This window comes from Thalassophryne amazonica, chromosome 2 (assembly GCF_902500255.1).
Source record: "Thalassophryne amazonica chromosome 2, fThaAma1.1, whole genome shotgun sequence".
NCBI lineage: Eukaryota > Metazoa > Chordata > Actinopteri > Batrachoidiformes > Batrachoididae > Thalassophryne > Thalassophryne amazonica.
Window position 1 is genome coordinate 73464833 of NC_047104.1, and position 18997 is coordinate 73483829.

An 18997-nucleotide genomic window follows, 5' to 3' on the forward strand; every position below is an offset into this window, starting at 1 on the left:
ATTTATTTATTTTTCATGATTTAATAAATGGAATGTCAGGCATCATAAAACAGTTAAAGAAGAGGCACCTATGCTGTGCAAATGAAATAAAACTGACAAACTCATTTTAACTAAATAAAATTAAACAGAATTTAAAAACAGCATGTTGAGGTTGAAAGACATAAAGGAAGAATTGTATGTAGTATCACTCAGGCCCGGATCCAGACCGATTTGGATTATCGTTCGTCATCAGTAAAAAAAAAAATAAATAAATAAATAAAAAATCTTGAATAATCCCGAATAGTGCCGAACGTGTTCCCGCGGTGAACACAGCTTTGGTTTTCATGTCAACCTATAGTCCGTAAATTATACGGATTTTTCCGAGTTTCGGAGTCACGTACAAAAAAAGTCGGATATTCAGGGTTTGGTCTGCAGCGGCTCAGTAATCAAGCGTTTCTGCAGCGCGACTCCACTTTGAAGCCGTGAACCATTGAAGCAATGCTTCGATTCAATGACTCGTGGCTCTTTGATTCGCTGCTCTTCAGAAGCGGTAAGTCCGCTTCTTAACCCCTCGCAAAGCCATTAAAATATCACGAGTCACTTCTGTGTGTATTAAAGTCACTAACTGGGACTCTTGTCTTGTTGCTGTCAAGAAACGAGAATCGTCCTCCGTTCCGTTCACACAGCTCGAAACGCTGAGCGGCTCTCTGTCGAGACAGAGTCCGGTCGGAATAATTTCAAAATGAATCGCCGCTTTAAATAAAATGAAACGTCTTTAAAACGTTGTAATACAGACAAGAAACTACAATCGACTAGAACGTTTTTCCTCCCAAAATGAGACGTGCTGTATTTCTTTACAAATTCCTGAAGTGAAGCACAGCAGCTGTTAAGAGCTCAGCTCAAATATATGGAAAGACATTCATGCCAATAATGTCTGAAAGGAAATGCTTTTGACAAAAACTACAGATTTTGTTTATACGTATTTATGTCCAGAGATCAAGGATCCACCATGTAGAGTTTATTATGTCCAAAGTTTAAGGATCCAGTGACAATTTCATATATATTTACTTTAAGACTCAATAAAATGTTCAATTTCAATTCAGTTTCAATTTAATCGGCTTATAAAGAGCCAAATCACAACAAAATCTAAATATACTAGTCATGGACATGATGAATATTGTTACCTGCTGGACTGTTTCTAATTTTGATTGGTATCACTGGAAAATGTCTTCTGTGAACTGTCTGTATCTTAATATTATTAAGAATATATGCAGTCATATTTTTTATTGATTTTATCAACTGAAAAAAAATCATATATAGCTTCAGGTATAATTGAAAGATTTTGGCAATAAATTTGATCCTGTTTACAGTCAATTTTTGTTATAGTGTTTTTTTTTAGGACATCATATTTATACAAATAAGAAGTGTTCACTATGGTCCATGACGTATAATAAATATATTAAAAGAAGTCAATCAATCAATCAATTTTTTTTTATATAGCGCCAAATCACAACAAACAGTTGCCCCAAGGCGCTTTATATTGTAAGGCAAGGCCATACAATAATTATGTAAAACCCCAACGGTCAAAACGACCTCCTGTGAGCAAGCACTTGGCTACAGTGGGAAGGAAAAACTCCCTTTTAACAGGAAGAAACCTCCAGCCGAACCAGGCTCAGGGAGGGGCAGTCTTCTGCTGGGACTGGTTGGGGCTGAGGGAGAGAACCAGGAAAAAGACATGCTGTGGAGGGGAGCAGAGATCGATCACTAATGATTAAATGCAGAGTGGTGCATACAGAGCAAAAAGAGAAAGAAACAGTGCATCATGGGAACCCCCCAGCAGTCTACGTCTATAGCAGCATAACTAAGGGATGGTTCAGGGTCACCTGATCCAGCCCTAACTATAAGCTTTAGCAAAAAGGAAAGTTTTAAGCCTAATCTTAAAAGTGTGACAGAAGTGTGACAGTGTATGTTGCACACGAATAAAAGAATGAAGATTATTGAATAACAAGACAAATACGATATTTATTTTATCATTGGGCAAAAATGCATCTGTCAGATTTTCACTCTGGATCCAGCCCTGTCACTCACCACCTGTTGGTTTATTAGGATTAAGACAAAAACTACTGAAATATGCCAGTTCAAGATGAAAGATTTAAAATATATTTGAGATCATGTATCAGGCAGTTTGCACCTCCTTTGCGGGGAGCTGGACAGACATGTTTCCTGCACCACAGAGACTATTTATGGCACTGCGCTGTAGGTGGCGCTGTGGGCGTTTTATACAGGTTTTTAATCTGCCATAAAATTAAAAGAAGACTTTTCTACGGGGTGGAAATGGCGCTTTTGAGTTGTTGAACTCTGGCGTGTAGAGTGGTTCAGAGGATTTTATCAGCTAATAAGTGTGGAAAAGACTACACATATGGCCTCAGCCTTTAAAAACAGATTATGACAGGAACAGCAAGGAATCGTAACACTGGTCAAGGAACACAGCCTCTCCGTGGACAGGTAACATTTCCAGCTAGCGGCACATTGCATCACGTTTTCCATCGTTAGCCAGCTAATTGCTAACTCATGGCTAGCTCTATACATTAGTTTTGTCAATTTACAACGAAAAAAAAGCTTGAAGAATAACGCTGGTTTCTGACGAACATGGTTGCTATAGATCAACACACTTCGGTATTGTAAGGCTGCATGATGTCTCCGTTGTCCCACCTCAAAGCTAACAACTGTTAGCGCTAGCTAAAGCAAAATAAAACTGCCGAGAATAAACTGCAGCGTAAAAAAACCCACAGTATTGCCACTGGCGAAAACCTGTCCCGAGTTGATCGCTCCAAAGTCGGTGACAGAAAAATTTCCCCACAGTTCTGGTGCTCTTAGCTGGTTAGAAACTCCCGTAGCTGTAGGTAAACAGACTTAATTGTTGGTGGGATTGATTAATTTCACGATCTCATTGAAGCCCAAACTTTTAACAATACACACAGTTAAGGTTATGCAAATTGCTGACCCAAACAACCAACCAGCCACTACAAGGTTGAATCTAGGGTCATTTAAATATGCACTTCTTTTGAGATTTTTTTCTTCCAGGAGATGCTGAAAATGTATCATTAGATACAATATTTGGTTTCTGGGGCCCCAAGACCCCCTGCAAACTTTCCTCGGATTTCACATTTTTCATTTCACAGTCCTGTTAAATAAATGTTGTTGTGATCTCATGATTTGGGTGTTACTGTTAGCTTAAGTACCTGATTGTCCAATATTTTGGAAACTTTTATTTGAACTTTTATATCTTGGTCTAATTGTTAATTCCAGAGCGATTTCTTATATTTAGATTGTAGATTGTTATGTATTGTGCAATAAATAACCCTGTATCATAAGTAGAACTTGGTGTTGGAGATTTTCTTGTCTGTTAAATTGTGTATTTAGAGAAGAATGAAAGCTGAAGTTGCAAGAAATGTCCTCCATTTGTACTCGAAACAGTCAGCATGCTGGCGCTTTCTCCTCTGGAGGACCTACTTTCCCATGCTGCCTTGGGTGATAATTGCCAACAGCACCACTATACTAAAAATTTTGGGTGAGAACCCTACATAGGGTATAAAAATCTTAATTATCAGAGCTCAAATGTTGTAGATCTTATGTCATGTGTTGATCCCCAGTTTCAGACGCACTTGTCTACAGTCTGCCAGTGTAAAGCAGATGCTGTGAGACTGGCATTGTGCAGAAAATGTTTTGCTGATATTAAAGGATAATTAACTGAGCGTGAGGTCTCAGCGTTTTTGGCACGGACCTCGCAAATGCTCTGTCCATACTTATACCTCGGTCTGATATTCCTGTACAGACAGGGCAAGCGAGGTTAATAATTTGTTTATTATATGGCTACTATATATAAACACACAAGTTTACAGTATCGTTCGAATATGAAAGCTGCTCACGGTTTTGGGCTCATAGTCAGACCTGTTGGCTTCACCTCCATGAAGAACTTGCTAATGGCCCGGGCATATGGCACTTAGCGAAGGGCAACGAAGCCCAAACGAAACAAGAAATCTGGGCTTTCGTTGACCTTTGTTGGCATCGCTTAACCTTCACATAGTTTTGTTCCTGCAGCTGGCGCTTCATCTGGATTTTTAAACTGTTGAAAAATTTGAAAGAATGCCACCGAAAACCTCAATTCATCCGTATTTTGTTTTGCTGTAGTTGTTGATGATTTTTTATTGTTTACTTAGTTTTTGTAATCTTAACGTTTAGTTTGATTTTGTTTGATCAACTGAATGTTTTCACACAGTCCAGAAGCCGATTTGTGAGCACTTTTGTGGAAGAGAGATGCAGCTTCTCCACGGCGGAGCTGGTGTGTCGTGTGGGGCTTCTGCCTCTGCATGTGATGTGCCGAGTGCTGCTGCGGTCATGCCATGGTGCTGGCCGGCCAGGAATAATTTGTCGGCCTCCGCCAGCGCATGTGATGTTGTTACAGCGCTGCGCACACATGAGGATAGAGTTGCTGCACAAAAAGTCTGGCTGGAGCTGCAGAATTCTGTCCATGAACTCTGAAGGGCTTGCTGTCCCCCAGCCTGTACAGAGAGAAGAGCCTGCTGGCCCTTTCAGTCTGACAGTTCAAAAGTTCTGAGGAAGTGATCTTTGATCATTGCGTATTTGTTCTCAGCGGGGGGCTTTGCAGGAGCATGATCAGCCTCATTTCCGTGGAGTTGCTGATGGCTGATACAATCATTGATGGCTGCGTTTTTGTTTAGAGCAGGGGGTCTTTGCAAGAGCGCGATCAGCCTTGTTTGTTTCCGTGTAGCTGAAGGGCCTGTCACAGTGGCGTATTCATAGAGCTGCTCATTACAGCGTATCGTCTACGCTGTAATGAGCAGCTCTCCGCCCACTTCACGAGGAGTTTTTTTCTCAATACGTAGCAGTATGTTGAGGGCTACGCACGTAGGACGGAAGAAATTCAATCTGTTTAATTTTCTTCGGTGTACAGCACAGCATGGAGCCTTCACGTGAGAGCACACAGCGCCGTGCTACTGTCCGCTATTGTGAGCCCGCCCACACTTCAACACGGTACTGTGCGCATTTCACATCTCCCTGCAGTAGAGAACAGAGTGCACTTCCACAGAGGCAGAAAATAGCACTGAAACTGGTGCAGGATGGCACACGCGACTGTGTGCACACATTAAAACGCGAACACACGCAGCTGCAAGTATGAACGAACACTGTTAAAGGCTGAGTACGCGCGTATTTTGGGCGTATTTAAATGAAACACAGCGCTGCAATGAGCAGCTCTACGAATATGCTACTGTGACAGGCCCTTGAGGGCCGACACAATGTAATAATATTTCGTGTCATCTGCTGTGATCTCTCAGAGCGAACTGCGCCTTGGTTTGTGCAAACCAGGCGGCAGTTTACAGAAGCTTGACTTTGAGCATCAAATTTGGAAAAAGTTCCAGCAGCAGTGGGCATTCGTGTGTGAACAGCTTTGATCCACAGAGGTGTGACATATGAAAACAGAAAAGCCAGTGTGATCAGCTGGATAGAAAGGGGCGATTCTCCCGTCACGTGTGTGACATTCTGGCAACCATTTTGTTCTAGTTCAGCGCCTTAAGCTTTAGCAATATGTGAGGCCTTGAAAATTATTAGACATTTATTGAGTCTTGGGTCAACTCTATTAGCACACATAATTAGCACAACTTTTTCATTACCCTTTTTTCAGATACCAAGGCGAATGTGACATGTCACGTGTGTGACTCAAAAATGAATTTTAATTATGTTCTCAAAACAAGTTCAAAAGTCTGTGAACTTGGAAAAGATAGCATAAAGAAGAGCACATGAAATATTGCAGCAATTGACACTCTTAAGAACATATATACAAATTTCTGTGAAAAACTAAAACTAAGTGTCCGAGAGGATTATGTGTCTGTCACGTGTGTGACCAAGAGTGAAATGTAAACAATAACAAGTCAAAAAATCTGGTATAAATAGCACAAGATATTATTAAACATAGAATATATATAAACAACAACAGTTAACAGAACTAAAAAGTATACAGTAATATGTTCCACTCTTTTGCTTGGAAGCTACTTTAAACAGCCTTCATGAGCTCATCTAACCTACTCGCATAATATGCCGAGAAGGAGAAGTGGCGATAAGATACTGGTACTGGGATTAAAAAATAAATTAATATCTACTGTCACGTGTGTGACATATTAGGCTTATAATGTTTAGTTTGACCCCTTTAATATAAAGGAAAATGAAAAAATGCAAGAAATAAAAGGCTTAAATATATAAATTGATTCTAACATATATGCTAAATTCACAATATAATGTAACAAAACTTTTATTTTTTGCAGAAATGACCCTTAAAATTGAAAGCATTTTCTGTTAACAAATACTCGTATACTCAAACAACATGCCCTCTTTAATAGCCGTTTCCCCCCTGAAAATCAACATTTCATGAAATTTGGTGGCCATACTAATAAAATAAAGCTTTAAATAAAATCAACAAATATATTATACAAGTAGTTTTGAAATTTGGCCATGCAGGCTCTATTTTGAGACAATCGCCCAAAGTGATGTGTGTGTGTCTGATCCGATCCATGTACACAGCGCCTGTGCTTGCGTGAGGTGATCAAAAACAGCAGGCTTTTGGGGAAAAAAGGCAAAGAGAGAGACAGCACGCTATCTCTCTCCCTCTGCTACGTACGGGCTCAACATGGGTAAACAGACAGCGATTAGAGTTTTGGTATTTGAGAAATATTTGGCGTGTTTGCAGCGTGTATTTTTTTGGTCGAGTATTTAGCGTATGTGGTTAGTGTGGTGGTGTTTTTGTTTTGTAAAAATGAGGTGTCTTGGTATGTTCATGTCTGATTTGATTTTCTAATCGTGTTTTTAGCTTTCTGGTTTGCAACCAATGTAATACTTGTTTCGAGCCGATTGTCATGGTAACCGGTTTGATATGGGGAAAATATCAGGCCAGAAATCAGCGAATCAGAGCGCACGTAGCGTCGCAGCCATATAATAAAATATTTCATTTGTTTTATTTTATTCTTTACAGCGTCCTGTGAGTTATTAGAATCTGGTTTGACAATGTTTTTAAAATAATTCTTACTGAGTGATCAGCTGCAATGACAGGCACACTTTCAATGAAATCAGGGTTTAGTTTTAGGAAAGGCAGACAAATGAGTTATAGTTGTTTAGTGTTTGATTTCCTTAATGAAATGAATAACAATCTCTTTTTGGGGTGGGGGGAATACGATGGGAAAGTTTTAACATTTCTAATTCAGTTTTGTTTGCTGATGAAGAGGAGAACTAAGATATTTTTATTGAAAATCTGGTGTGCTTAAAACTTTAGCACATTATTGTGTGCATACGTTTTACTTTTGATTTTGAATAGTTTGTAAATTATTCATAAATAAGCCAATTATTGTACTTGTGTAAACTTTGTTCCTGTATCATACTCATAGTGACTCATTCATGATAACACTAAATTAATCAAAGTGTGGGGTAAATGTACAACTTGCAGCTTTAACAAATATTTGTATCTTCTGTGTACAGTGAACCATGCATAATCTGATTGCACACGTCACCAGCAGGCTGCTGCCTTTTCCAGGCGTGACGATAGATACCCTCAGTGATAACGAAATCACTCAAGTTTCTTTGCTACGTGGGAAGTTCACTGTTGGTAAGTCCATTTGTATTGATGTAGGACTTTAAAAACATAACTTATTTTCCCTTAATTTACAATTTGCATATCAAATCAGCTGTGCCTCCTCCATTATCATTAACTCTCTGGAGTCTTGGGTATAAGTTGTCATTGTTGACTACTTTTGGTTTTACCTTCATAATTTACCTTAAACTGTTTTCCTGGCTTTATTTGGTGTAATTTTTTCAGCACAACTTACAGTGTGACTTTACAGTTTTTCTTTCATTCTGACATACTGCATTAAAACAGTGACACTAAATACACCCCAAAGCCTAAAATTCGATTCAGAAAAGAGTTTTTATTTATTTATTTATTTTTATTTTTTTATTTTTTTTTAAACTGAAAACCAGAAATATGTTTAACAAACCATTTTTACCTGAGGCCTACATATTACATATGGCCTTTGAGTATTGCGAAGACCTGGCTACCACCTGTCTGACTGTCTGTCCGTCCGTCCGTCCGTCTGTCTGTCCGTCCGTCTGTCTGTCTGTCTGTCTGTCTGTCTGTCTGTCTGTGTTCAGCATAAGTCCAGTTCTATTACTGCCATAGTCTTCAAATTCACAGGGAACGCTCTTGGGACACAGACCTTGGACAAGTTCAAAGATGGCTAACCTTCACAATACAACTTGCACCGTAAGGTGTATTGTGAAACATATTTTAAGAGTTAGTTTAAGAGGTTAAAAAGTCACATTCTGTTTGAATCTGTTCTGCTTTGTGTTTGAGTGCTGGGGGATGACAGTCAATGAGAGTAGAGCTGCACCGTGACATTAGTGGCTGGTCTCTTCAAAACCGCTTTGCTTTGTGTTTATATGTATGTTTCTCATATATTATGTAAAAGCTAGTGAGAAATAAGTAAATTAGTAAAGTTTATTTGTACAGCGCCTTTCAAGATAAAATCGCAAAGAGCTGTACAGGAAATTAAGAACACAGAAGTAAAAATACAGAAAGGCAATTCCAGCAAAAAGGTAACATGGCAGGTGAAATTTCAAAATGTAAATATCACATCAAATACCACTTGGTTATGTCCTTTGGGGACCCAAGTATGAGAAACACAAGGATTTCTATCAGTTCAGCCGACCTTAGGTTTTTGGCTGCACATCTCATTTTTGCCCCAACAAAACAGCAAGTTTCAAGCCCAAAACACAGTTTTTTTTTTTCCTCATTGTATTACTCAAGTCCTGAGCTTAATACAGAATTTATAACTATTTTCTGTTAGTATTCTTCTTAGAGTATTGAGAACAACATATTAATTTCAAAAGTAAGCCTTGTGTTTTTTTAGCTTGGGCGATGAAAATGAGGTAGTCCTTCTAGGTAACGTGAGTAGCAGAAAATGATGAACTTTCCCTAGTTTGACAGTGCTGGTAGATATGACAACCAGATCCCTGCATTCATCTCTTCTTCCCTGAATTACTATATTCATGAAACAAAATCAGAAAAATCCCTCATAGCCTTTGGGCAGAACTGCTTCAAAATCTGTAACGTGTAGTGTAACGTGAGTAACACTCACTTCATCACTGAACCACTAAGTTACTCAGTCAGCCAACTAGTTATTGTTTAACATATGGGTGGCAGCCAATTAGCTATTGTTTTAACTTTGAGACATAGGTGGCAGGTTGTTTTCCTACAATGCAATACCTGATACATGTCATTTCCTGTATGGTGTGAGAAATTGAATTTGTGTCATGTCATAACAAATTTCAATCCAGCGACATCAAACAAACAGGTAGGTAGGTTTTTTATTAAAAATGTACGTGGTCTGTCCACAAATTAACGGTCCTTTTTATTTTTTTTTAAAACTATATGGATTTCATTCATATGTTTTTACGTCAGACATGCTTGAACCCTCGTGCGCATGCGTGAGTTTTTCCACGCCTGTCGGTGACGTCATTCGCCTGTCAGCACGCCTTGTGGAAGGAGTGGTCCCGCCCCCTCGTCGGATTTTCATTGTCTGGAAATGGCGGAATGAAAAGGAGGATTTTTTTTTTCCATCAGAATTTTTTCAGAAGCTGTTAGAGACTGGCACCTAGAAACCATTCGAAAAATTTATCTGGCTTTCAGTGAAAATTTTACGGGCTTCACAGAGAATAAGGACTTTAACTACAGCTTTAAGGACCCCTTTAAGGATGGTCGGTGCGCTGCGAGCTGCGACGATGCGGCACAAACCACTGGATCATTTCTAAGCTGATGGCTCTGTGGATACGAGACCTTCGTGTGCTCTTTCTCTGGTTATCACAAGACGTGGACATCAGCCATTTTCCGGCAGATTTCACTTTTAAGAAGAGATTTTGTCATGGAAAGCCGCGTGGAGGCTTCGCACGTCACGACCGATTCGCTGATGAAACGAGACGAACACCTCCGTTTCGGAGTGTTAGAGGACAAGTTGGGACATGTCAATCTCAGCTTTCAGTGCTTACCATTCGAGTGACTATACAGTAACTTGTGGAGAGCTGGACATGTCCCAACTTGTCCTCTGACACTCCGAAACGGAGGTGTTCCTTTGTCTCGCTTCATCAGCGACTCGGTCGTGACGCGCAAAGCCTCCGCGCGGCTTTCCATGACAAAATCTCTTGTTAAAAGTGAAATCTGCCGGAAAATGGCTGCTGTCCAGGTCTTGTGATAACCAGAGAAAGAGCACACGACGGTCTCGTATCCACAGAGCCATCAGCTTAGAAATGATCCAGTGGTTTGTGTCGCAGCACGGCGCACCGACCGTCCTTAAAGGGGTCCTTAAAGCTGTAGTTAAAGTCCTTATTCTCTGTGAAGCCCGTAAAATTTTCACTGAAAGCCAGATAAATTTTTTCGAATGGTTTCTAGGTGCCAGTCTCTAACAGCTTCTGAAAAAATTCTGATGGAAAAGTCCTTTTCATTCCGCCATTTCCAGACAATGAAAATCCGACGAGGGGGCGGGACCACTCCTTCCACAAGGCGTGCTCACAGGCGAATGACGTCACCGACAGGCGTGGAAAAACTCACGCATGCGCACGAGGGTTCAAGCATGTCTGATGTAAAAACATATGAATTGAAATCCATATAGTTTTTGAAAAAATAAAAAGGTACGACACTTTATGGACAGACCTCGTATGTTTAAAGAAATGAAGTTCAAATGAATTGTCAGCATCTGATTATGATTTCACTGCTGTGCAGGAAATCAGGTTGGGGGCTCTGTCAGGGGGAGGTGGGGTTGTGGTGTGTTCAGGGCATGATCAGTGCAGTACTATCGGTATGTTTTGATAAATCCTGATTTAAGGTAATGGGAATATGAATGGAAAGAGAGATCCAGCTCCAGGAATACTACACCATTTACTACAGCAAAGCATTTTACAAGGCAGTGGAGAAACAAGACAATGGGATACACTTCAAGTTCCTGCAGACGATTGGTGCATCTCAGTTTTGGTGGCCCAAAAAGTCACAATCTGACAGAGAACAAAAAACGATATCGGAGATGGAAAGGATTTTTCATGGTCCTGTCCCTCTCACGGGACATGATCAGGGTTCGATTTTAGCGGTTACCCGGGAACCCGTGGCACCCTACTTTGGGGGCGGGCACACAACTCTTTAGACTTGCATTCCCGACTGGAATCCACCTTTTTTATTTCATAACTGTACAGAAATCTAGCAAATTTGGACAAAATTTGCGCAGAATTTGACTTTCTGAGACCGACACATACACAAAACATCATCAAAAAATGTTCTTCTCCTCTGTTTGTAATGCCGCGTTTTATTATACACAGATCAAATGGAGCGTTTTTGAGGGAAGAACGAAGAACGAACAGCAGCCAGCGGAGAGTTTTTTATATTTCTCTACGTGCACGCGCGAGCAAATCATCCGTGAAGATTATTTTATTTATTTACTACACAGATGTATAATAAAAGCAAATGGTGACTGGTTTATAAACACAATTATGACAGAGTTTTTGAGGGAAGAGCAAACAGCAGCCAGCGGAGAGTTTTTTTTTTTATTTCTCTACGTGCGCGCGTGAGCAAATCATCCGTGAAGATTATTTTATTTATTAACTACACAGATGTATAATAAAAGCAAATGGTGACTGGTTTATAAACACAATTATGACAGAGTTTTTGTGGGAAGAGCTGCCTTAGATTCTGAGCTTAATTCTGATTCTGAGGAAGAACACCTTGAAGTGCTGCAGAGAATGGCAGATGATCATGATGACTGCTAATAGATTTTCTGTAATCACAACAAGTGTAATCAACACTCATGGCAGCCATGATTGTTAATGGGCTGGATGTTTAATAAAACATTGGCAGTTGAGATGACCCCATGCCAATCTGCCTGTGCATATTGGCATGGGGTCATCTCAGCTTCTGACAAGGTTAGAAAATTTCGAAATTTCAGAAAATATTACTCCAAAAACACAAAATTCCCTTCCATAATTTCATCCTGTCTGATGAAGGGCGAGGCCTGAAACGTCACCTTTGGTGTGTTATTAAAGGCTTGTTTGGGAGCTAACTGGCTGTGCGGATCTCTTTCGTTTTTTGTTCTTCCATAATTTCACCCCAAATCTGCCCCAGATATCACCAGAATGCACAATTTGCATCCTTTTATATCAAAATTTTGTGGGGGGCATGCCCCCAGACCCCCCCTAGTTGCTTTGCCGCTATGCTGCGTAGCGGTAGGTTTGGTACCGAACTTTTCTGAGGGGCACCAAACTTTTCAGATTTTGGTTGCTTTAAGGCACACAACTATTTATTCTAAAAGGCAAACCCTGGACATGATCCCTTTTCGATTGATGAAGACGTTGTGAAAGCGATACGAAGGGAGTATCAGGAACTCAGAAAGATGCTCCACTGAACTTTCTTGTACAGGACTATTGACACTGTATTTCCATGGTTGATGGACAAGATTGATCAATGAGCGTGGGGTGGGGTGGGGGTGGTGTTGGGTGGGAGGGCTAGTCAACAGTTTTCACAAAGTTACTAATTGCTTACTTGGCAGTCTTCACTTCAAATCTTAAGGTTTTAATGTACTGCAATGTTCTTGGTGAACATGTAACGTGAGTAACACGACTTTTATTCTTTTAATGTCTATAAAGACAAATGTTAGTCTGTTCCAGTTTGTTTTTTTTGAAGAGGTTTAAACTATAATAGATCATTTTGCTCTTTCCTCTGTAGTTTAACAAGAAGGTGAAAGCAAACATAAGTTTAAAAAAAAAAGCCATGTGATTTTTGCATAACACGAGTAACGGTGACAAAATGCGCCCAGCAAGGACAATTAGGTCTTGAGCTTCTCCTTAAAAGTTCCAACAGAGTACATGGAACATAGGTGTTGGTGGTCTAGTGCATTTTCGCAGTTAGGTGCCACAACCTCAAATGCACAGTCTCCTTTGGTCTTCAGCCTTGACTTTGGTACAACCAACAGGTTCTGGTCTGAAGACCTCAGAGATCTGTTTGTCACATATGTGTACAAGAGTTCACTGATGTAAAGTGGCATTTGACCATGCAGAGCTCTAAAAGTCATCACCGACAGTTTAAATTACAGTCTGAACTGAATTGGGAGCCAATGTAAAGAGCATACAACCCCTGGCAAAAATTATGGAATCACCGGCCTCGGAGGATGTTCATTCAGTTGTTTAATTTTGTAGAAAAAAAGCAGATCACAGACATGACACAAAACTAAATCATTTCAAATGGCAACTTTCTGGCTTTAAGAAACACTATAAGAAACTCAGGAAAAAAAAATTGTGGCAGTCAGTAACGGTTACTTTTTTAGACCAAGCAGAGGGAAAAAAATATGGAATCACTCAATTCTGAGGAACAAAATTATGGAATTATGAAAAACAAAAGAACGCTCCAATACATCACTAGTATTTTGTTGCACCACCTCTGGCTTTTTATAACAGCTGCAGTCTCTGAGGCATGGACTTAATGAGTGACAAACAGTACTCTGTCATCAATCTGGCTCAACTTTCTCCGATTGCTGTTGCCAGATCAGCTTTGCAGGTTGGAGCCTTGTCATGACCATTTTCTTCAACTTCACCAAGATTTTCAATTGGATTAAGATCCGGACTATTTGCAGGCCATGACATTGACCCTATGTGTCCTTTTTGCAAGGAATGTTTTCACAGTTTTTGCTCTATGGCAAGATGCATTATCATCTTGAAAAATGATTTCATCATCCCCAAACATCCTTTCAATTGATGGGATAAGAAAAGTGTCCAAAATATCAACGTAAACTTGTGCATTTATTGATGATATAATGACAGCCATCTCCCCAGTGCCTTTACCTGACATGCAGCCCCATATCATCAATGACTGTGGAAATTTACATGTTCTCTTCAGGCAGTCATCTTTATAAATCTCATTGGAACGGCACCAAGCAAAAGTTCCAGCATCATCACCTTGCCCAATGCAGATTTGAGATTCATCCCTGAATATGACTTTCATCCAGTCATCCACAGTCCACGATTGCTTTTCCTTAGCCCATTGTAACCTTGTTTTTTTTCTGTTTAATGATAGCTTTCGTTTAGCTTTTCTGTATGTAAATCCCATTTCCTTTAGGCGATTTCTTACAGTTCGGTCACAGACGTTGACTCCAGTTTCCTCCCATTCGTTCCTCTTTTGTTTTGTTGTGCATTTTTGATTTTTGAGACATATTGATTTAAGTTTTCTGTCTTGACGCTTTGATGTCTTCCTTGGTCTACCAGTATGTTTGCCTTTAACAATCTTCCCATGTTGTTTGTATTTGGTCCACAGTTTAGACACAGCTGACTGTGAACAACCAACATCTTTTGCAACATTGCGTGATGATTTACCCTCCTTTACGAGTTTGATAATCCTCTCCTTTGTTTCAATTGACATCTCTCGTGTTGGAGCCATGATTCATGTCAGTCCACTTGGTGCAACAGCTCTCCAAGGTGTGATCACTCCTTTTTTGATGCAGACTAGTGAGCAGATCTGATTTGATGCATGTGTTAGTTTTAGGGATCAAAATTTACAGGGTGATTCCATAATTTATTCCTCAGTCCATATTTATTCCTGAGTCCATATTTTTTTCCCCTCTGCTTGGTCTAAAAAAGTAACCGTTACTGACTGCCACAATTTTTTTTTTTCTTGATTTCTTATAGTGTTTCTTAAAGCCAGAAAGTTGCCATTTGAAATGACTTCAGTTTTGTGTCATGTCTGTGATTTGCTTTTTTTTCTACAAAATTAAACAACTGAATGAACATCCTCCAAGGCCGGTGATTCCATAATTTTTGCCAGGGGTTGTAGAATAGGTGTTACGTGAGGCCAATTAGAAGACCTTGTAAGGATCCTTGCAGCCATATTCTGGACCATTTGTAGGTGGTCCAGTGAAGACTTACTGAGGCTGGGGAACAATGAATTACGAACGAAGGGTGCGGAAGGGGGGAAGCTTTTGAAAATTCAAGCTAAAAATTGGCCATTCTAGGGGTACCCAAAGGGGAAAAGCCAGGTACGACAGCCCAAGTCCCTTCATCATGTCCAGAAGGCTGGGGAAGTTTGTTGGGTGGGCAGTCTCATTCTGGGTTAGCCAATACGTGGCCCTCGGTGAGGCAGTCGGAGTCCGTGGACATTTTTAAGTCAAGACCTAAAACCTATTTTTATTCTCTTTCTTATGAGTAGTTTTTGTTTTATGATTTATTCTTTTACTTCTGTTTTTAATTAAGTATTTGAATTTTTTTATTTTAATTTAAAAAAATTTTTTTATGTTGAACTGTTCTGTGTGAGGCACCTTGAGACAGCTTTTGTTGTAATTTGGTGCTTTACAAGCTGATTTAAATTGAAATTGAACACATTTTATTGAGTCTTAAAGTAAATAAATAGGAAATTGGTTACTGGATCCGTAAACTCTGGACATAATAAACTCTACATGGTGGATCCTTGATCTCTGGACATAAACATAAATAAATCTGTTAGTTTTGTCAAAAGCATTTCCTTTCAGACATTATTATTGGCATGAATGTCTTTCCATACCTATGATGAGCTCTTGCAGCTGTGCTGCAGGTCAGGTTTATAAAGAATGCAGGACGTCTCATTTTGGGAGGAAAAACGTTTTAGTCGATTGTAGTTTGTCTGTATTGCAACGTTGTAAAGAGGTGTAATTTTGTTTTAAGGGGCAGTTCGTTTTGAAGTTATTAATTCTGAGCGAACTCTGTCTCAGTAGAGAGCTGCACAGTGTTTGGAGCTGTGCGGAATGGAGGACGATTCTCGTTTCTCGACTGCAACAAGACAAGAGTCCCAGTTAGTGACTTTGATCCACACAAAAGTGACTCGTGATATTTTAATGGCTTCCAGAGGGGTTAAGAAGCGGACTTACCGCTTCTGAAGAGCAGCGGATCAAAGAGCATGAGTGCTCGATTCATGCTTCAAACTGGAGTCCGTGCTGCAGAAACGGTTGATTACAGACGCTGGTATTGAAAATAAGCGTAACGGTCCAAATTCTAGCGTACAGGCCGTAACTCAGTTTGCGCTAGCTAGACCCTGCAAGTGAAGCAAGTACAATGCAAATAAAATAGGTCCCAGACCGGAATCTGGGGACACACCACAGGACAGAATGGCAAGAAAGGATGTATATTTTAGCCACAGCAACGGAGAACCTCTTTAGAGTGATAGGATAAAAACCAATCTCGGGCTGACCCAGAAATACCCACCCATTGTCCTAATCTCTCAATTAAAACACCATGATCAACAGTGGTCAAAAGCGCAGACAGCCAAAAGTACAAGTACCAAATATTCACCTGCATTTCTGCGCATTAAAATATGTTTCAGTAGAATGCAAGTGACGAAACCCAGATTGAAATTTGTCAGGAATATTGTGTTCAGCTAAAACCTTATTAAGCTGTTTGGCCACCACTTTTTCTAAAATTTTGGAGATAACAGGCAACTTTGAAATTGGTCTAAAATTGTGAGGAACACAAGGGTCAAGATTAGGCTTTTTTAAAAGAGGGTGAATAACAGCCTGTTTAAAATACTGAGGGACACAACCAGAAATCAATGGTCTGTTAATTATTGAAAAACACATGAGCAGTGGTGAGAATAATCTTATTAAATAATGAAATGGGGATGATATCAAGTGGGCAGGTGGAAGGTTTCATTCTCTCAACCAGACTAATGTGCTCTTTCATTGATAAAATATTTACAACATCTGAAATTAAGAACTCATCAAGGTTAAAATCAGCAGAAAATGCAGCTGCAGAGAGAGAAAACACGAGAGCAAATCACATGTGGAGCAGATGGACAATCCAGATTAAGAGACAAATTAAAATGAACACACATATGATCAGAAATAAAAATGTCCTCAGAATAAATAGTCAGCATTTAGGCCAAGAGTTAAAAACAAGATCTAAAACATGTCCTTTATGTGTGGGGCCAGACACATGCTGGATCAGATTCAGAGATTCCATCAGACTGATAAATTTAGCAGCAGATTTATATTAAGCTTCATCAGAAGCGTCAAATAAACACTTCTAAAACCGAAAAAGCCGTTTTTGGAACCTTGTGTTATAGCTGTGGCTGCGAGCGATTCACACTCCGTGCCTTGGATTAGCATTTACGCTGCGAGTGATTCTTGCTCTGTGCCTTGTGTTACTACTGTGGCTGAGTAATCACATTTGTGCCTTGTGTTAGTATTTACACTGCGTGTGGTTTTATGCTTTGTATTGCTATCTGTAACCATCAGGGCTTGTGTTAGCCATCTGCACACAGTTCACAATGATGTCAGGGCCTTTGTTGCATGGCTGTAGTACCTGTTGGCTCCTTTGAGCCCAGGAGATGGGACATATGTTTTTGCCACTCGTGTCTTGGGATCAGACACCTGAGGGAAGCCCTGACTGACAAAGCCTGCCTTAATTGTGCCAGTATGCCACTGGCAGAGAGGTCTGCTAGACCCGCGGCATTGGAAAGTGGGATGCCCAGTGGGACTTTGGCCTCCAGCCCCAGGAAGGAACCAAAGCACTGTAAACGCCCATATGCAGGGACCCCTCTGCTAAGAAGGTTACTCATGACCATGTTCTGGCTGAAAAGGTTGAAACATTGACTTCAGAGTTTGACCTTACTTCTGAATCTACAGCCTAGGGATGCTGTAACAGTTCCTGTTGTCCCTAATGAGGTTCATCAGACCAGTGTAGTTACTCAGCAGGAAGAAGATGCCATGTCTATTGCTGCGACTGATTCCTTGTACATGACAAGTGATACAAACTGTGTTGAGGATCAGGATGAGAGGGGTCTCTCTCAAGCCATTCATTGATGGGTTCTCACACCTCTGAGGCAGAGTCCCTGTCGCAAACCGGACCTGGACTATCCTTTGTCAAGCAAGCTGTTCATTTGGCTTTATCCAGGCTCGGGGTCAACAATCCCCCTGCGGAAACCACCGCTTCAAGTGCCTTTGTCAACCAGTGATAAAGACAAATTCATGTTTTGTTTTATTTTTTACTTGTGTTGCCTGGGGGGGGACTCTGCACTTGTCATGCCCGAAGTGCGCACCCACAAGCAAAACCATATGGGGTTGGCGGGCTGTGATCAAACACATGTGGGGTTAGTGACTTCTCATTGGTTAGCTCGTGCGTTTTCTACCAATTAAAAAGGAGTCATGTTTCTTCCCACTCCTGTCACTGCTGCAGCAGAAGGAAATATCCCTTTTGCTGCATGTGTGTACATAAATGTGCAGCAAAAATGACAATGATAAGTCATGAACACGCAATGCGTAAAATACCCATAAGTCAAGTTATACTAGGCCTATTAACAAAATTTAAAATATGGTATAAAGGTTGAAGATGGCACGTTTAAGGGCCTGGTCACACGGCACACAACAATAGCTGAACAAAGGAAAAGTCACAAATCATCGAGGAAAAAGTGGACGAATGATCCTGCACTTCTCCCATCACTGAAAAACCTGGTATCAAGAGCGCATAAAGGAACGAAACAAAACCGAAACTAACAAAAGAAAAACGAAGCCAACACTGATGACGCCGTAAACAAAATTAAAACGAAACATTCATGATGAACGTGTGTGCGCGCACAGCCGTTCCAACCACAAACGGCTGGAACGTGCGTGTGCGCTAGGGCTGCACAATATGACCTAAAATTCATATCATGGTATAAATCGAATCCTTTCATGATAATGGTATATATCGCGATATAAAAATAATGTGTAATAATTATGTGTAAAAATTGTGTTTCTGAATGGATCCCTTAGCAAAGGTAAATTGATAAAAAAAAAAAAAGAAAAAAAAAAGACAAAAAACAGATATAATGTAATTTTTAAAATATTTATTGTGCGTATCTCAAAACTACTGGTACAGTTTGCCGGAAGGTACATCTAAGATACAAGCCTAGATTTGATGTTTTGGT

At 40.1% G+C, this 18997-nt stretch overlaps 1 protein-coding gene across 1 annotated transcript in view; it reads left to right on the forward strand.

The window, feature by feature from the left end:
- The first annotated feature begins 2286 nt into the window (after positions 1-2286).
- ahctf1 (AT hook containing transcription factor 1) overlaps positions 2287-18997 on the forward strand; it is a 119206-nt gene continuing 102495 nt past the window's right edge. The window contains exons 1-2 of the mRNA XM_034187987.1: positions 2287-2484; positions 7525-7651. Coding sequence (XP_034043878.1) covers positions 7531-7651 — 121 coding nt within the window. The 5' untranslated portion in view covers positions 2287-2484; positions 7525-7530. The remainder of the gene's footprint in view (positions 2485-7524; positions 7652-18997) is intronic.